This window comes from Triticum urartu, chromosome 2A (genome assembly GCF_056163025.1).
Source record: "Triticum urartu cultivar PI428250 chromosome 2A, HENAU_Tu73, whole genome shotgun sequence".
Classification (NCBI taxonomy): Eukaryota; Viridiplantae; Streptophyta; class Magnoliopsida; order Poales; family Poaceae; genus Triticum; species Triticum urartu.
Genome location: NC_141874.1, coordinates 606,957,554 through 606,960,664, shown reverse-complemented (window position 1 = coordinate 606,960,664; position 3,111 = coordinate 606,957,554). Strand labels below are relative to the sequence as shown.

At 44.6% G+C, this 3,111-nt stretch overlaps 1 protein-coding gene across 1 annotated transcript; it reads right to left on the bottom strand.

Annotated features, from left to right (window-relative positions):
• Nucleotides 1-1,749: 1,749 nt before the first annotated feature.
• On the bottom strand, nucleotides 1,750-2,855 carry LOC125533766 (uncharacterized). The gene is made up of 3 exons (XM_087541908.1): nucleotides 2,787-2,855; nucleotides 2,518-2,665; nucleotides 1,750-2,096 (listed from the first exon to the last, which is right to left on the bottom strand). Exons 1-3 carry the CDS (start codon nucleotides 2,853-2,855, stop codon nucleotides 1,750-1,752), a joined length of 564 nt encoding a protein of 187 aa, XP_087398034.1.
• Nucleotides 2,856-3,111: the final 256 nt, after the last annotated feature.

Sequence of the window (3,111 nt, the reverse complement as noted above, 5' to 3'; positions counted from 1 at the left end):
CTCCTTATGCTCGTGCTGCAGCTGCTGCTCCTCCTGCTACAAGGGCAACAAAGAAAGCTAAAACTACAAGGACTGCAACTTCTACTGCTGGTGCTGGTCCAAGTTCTTCTACTGCTGGTGCTGGTCCAAGTTCCTCTACTGCTGCTGGGCCAAGAGGAAGAAACAAGTTCATCCCCCCAAGAGTTGCAGGTAGTGGAAGAGTGAGGAAGCCATCCTTTAAGATGTCTGAGTGGTTCAACTGTTCTCAAGGGAGCAGGTGAAGTTGTGTTAATTTGTGGTGAGCTGATGATGTTCAAAACATCTGCATTTTGGTTGTGATGAATTGTTGGGCTGTGATGAAAACTTGTGTTGCTTCTGGTTAGCTGTTGATGTTCTAAACATCTTTATTCTGGTTGTCATGAGTACTTTCATGTAAGGTACCTAGTGGACTTGTTGGGCTGTGATGAAAACTTGGTGTTGCTTATGGTTAGCTGTTCATGTTCAAAACATCTTTATTTTGGTTGAGTACTTTCTGGTTAGTTGTGGCTCCTAATTTTCTTATTGTTTGCTAATAAGTGTGATGAATGTGGCTACTACTGTGATCCAAGATAACCTAATTTGATCATCTAGGGTGCCTCGGCGTCGACGGCATCCCAAATAACCTAATTTGATCATCTAGGGTGCCTCGGCGTCGACGACATCCTAGATTACCTAATTTGATCATCTAGGGTGCCTCGGCGTCGACGACATCCCAGATAACCTAATTTGATCATCTAGGGTGCCTCGGCGTCGACGGCATCCCAGATAACCTAATTTGATCATCTAGGGCGCCTCGGCGTCGACGGCATCCAAGATAACCTAATTTGATCATTTAGGGTGCCTCGGCGTCGATGGCATCCAAGATAACCTAATTTGATCATCTAGGGTGCCTCGGCGTCGACGGCATCCCAGATAACCTAATTTGATCATCTAGGGTGCCTCGGCATCGACGACGTCCTAGATTACCTAATTTGATCATCTAGGGTGCCTCGGCGTCGACGGCATCCCAGATAACCTAATTTGATCATCTAGGGTGCCTTGGCGTCGACGACATCCTAGATTACCTAATTTGATCATCTAGGGTGCCTCGGCGTCGACGGCATCCCAGATAACCTAATTTGATCATCTAGGGTGCCTCGGCGTCGACGGCATCCCAGATTACCTAATTTGATCATCTAGGGTGCCTCGGCGTCGACGGCATCCCAGATTACCTAATTTGATCATCTAGGGTGCCTCGGCGTCGACGGCATCCCAGATAACCATAGTTAACATCATACTTAACAACTCTAGTCACTAACATAGTTAACATCATACTTAACAACTCTGGTTAACATCATGACACCATAGTTAACATCATACTTAACAACATAGTTAACATCATGACACCATAGTTCAAAGCTTACAAGACATAGTTCAAGACTACACCCTACTTCAAATACTACAAACTGTCACTAGGTCACACATTACAAGCCATAGTTCAATGCTTGAAACTTAAGATAATGACCCACATGGTCAGATTACAAATCACTCTTCATCACAAATATCCTTGATGTCCTTCAGCTTTCTCTTGTTCTTGTCACTAGCCTTGACAAGATCAGCAATGTGAAACTCCAAATTCCTCCTCTCAGTGCTCAACTTTTCCTTCTCCTTCAAATGATCAAACTTCAGATTCCTAATCACATTACCTTGGGCAACCTGAATGCTCTTCAACTGGTCAACCTTTTGCTTCAGTTATTTGTTCTCAGCATCCATTGCACCCAGCTGTTCCTTCAAAGCTGAAATATTGTTGTCCAAAGGAGGATTGATCTCCTCATGTTCACCTTGTTGGACTTCATTTTCCTTGGGAATATTGTCCTGGGTATCAAGTAGGTTGTTCACATCCTCAACAAGCTTCTCATAAGTCTCCTGTAGCTTGTTCTTCTGTGATGTGAGATTGTGGACAGGTGATGCATGTTCCAGACATGCCATCCTATTAGCACGCTGGCAATCCTCATACAAAAGCCATAGTTTGTGAAGAGCATTATGCAGATGCTCTGGCCACTCCTCATCTACCCACTGAACAACACCACAACTGCTTGCTTCCTGAAAAACAACAAGTACAAATGCATTTACTTCCTTTTTTACTTCACTCCTATTCAGTCCAATTCAAAACAACTATAGTATCTATGAACAATGCACTATGATACTTTTTAACAGCACAATTTACTTCACTCAGTCACTATGGATACCTTAATTTTATATCTATGTACTTAATTTTTAACAACACAATTTAATTCATTTACTTCATTTATATCACTGTGGTGTTGTTCATTTATATGTATGAACAATTCATTTACTTCACTCAGTCAATATGGTATGGTACATGACAGTACCTTTAACTAAACTACTAGGTGAACAGTGAACATGAACAATGAACAGTGAACATGAACAATGAACAGTGCATATGAACAATTTATAGTTTCTTCACCAAATAAGCAAACTACAGATTTTTGTTAGCACTCATATCAAGTCCACAGGCAATGAACCTCCTCCCAGTGCTAATCCCTTCGAAGCAAACATGCCTCTTCGCCGGCTGGCCATGCTCACACATCACCATCACCTCATCGTCAACACCAGAGTAGTTCGGGTCCTCGATTGTAGCCGGGATCTACATCAACAAAAGAAACGCACAAAATCCATCTCACGAGTTCAAATCGAGCAGGAAAAACAAAATCCCCAAATCGAAACCCTAGCTCAAAGAACCCTAGCTACGAGTACACATCACTGACCTTGATAGGGGAGCCGCCTGAAGAGTACTGGTAGCCCGATTCCTCGTTGTCGTCGCTCCACGAAACCATGGCGGACGGCGGCGAGCTGGCTTCTCACCGACGGCGACCAAAGCCAGAGAGAGGGGGAGACAGGGGAGAGGGGCGAGAAAGAGAGGGTGCGGGGGATCTGTCTGGCGAGCACCGACAGGACCGACCGGCGCGGCGTCTTGACCTTTTTGTTCCTAACGGCGCCGTTTGCCTGTCCGTCATGTCACGTCAGCGTTTTCGGGGCCCACCTGTCGGAAAAGAGATCAAACGAGGCTAAACGGCTGTTCAGTGCTTTTTG

What these genes read in the sequence shown, in the direction of transcription:
- LOC125533766 (XM_087541908.1), bottom strand. Translation starts at nt 2,855, where the DNA reads ATGGTTTCGTGGAGCGACGACAACGAGGAATCGGGCTACCAGTACTCT. An exon ending in CAGGCGGCTCCCCTATCAAG is followed by an intron (nt 2,666 to 2,786) that starts GTCAGTGATGTG and finishes TTGTTGATGTAG; the next exon opens with ATCCCGGCTACAATCGAGGA. An exon ending in TGCCTGTGGACTTGATATGA is followed by an intron (nt 2,097 to 2,517) that starts GTGCTAACAAAA and finishes TTTTTCAGGAAG; the next exon opens with CAAGCAGTTGTGGTGTTGTT.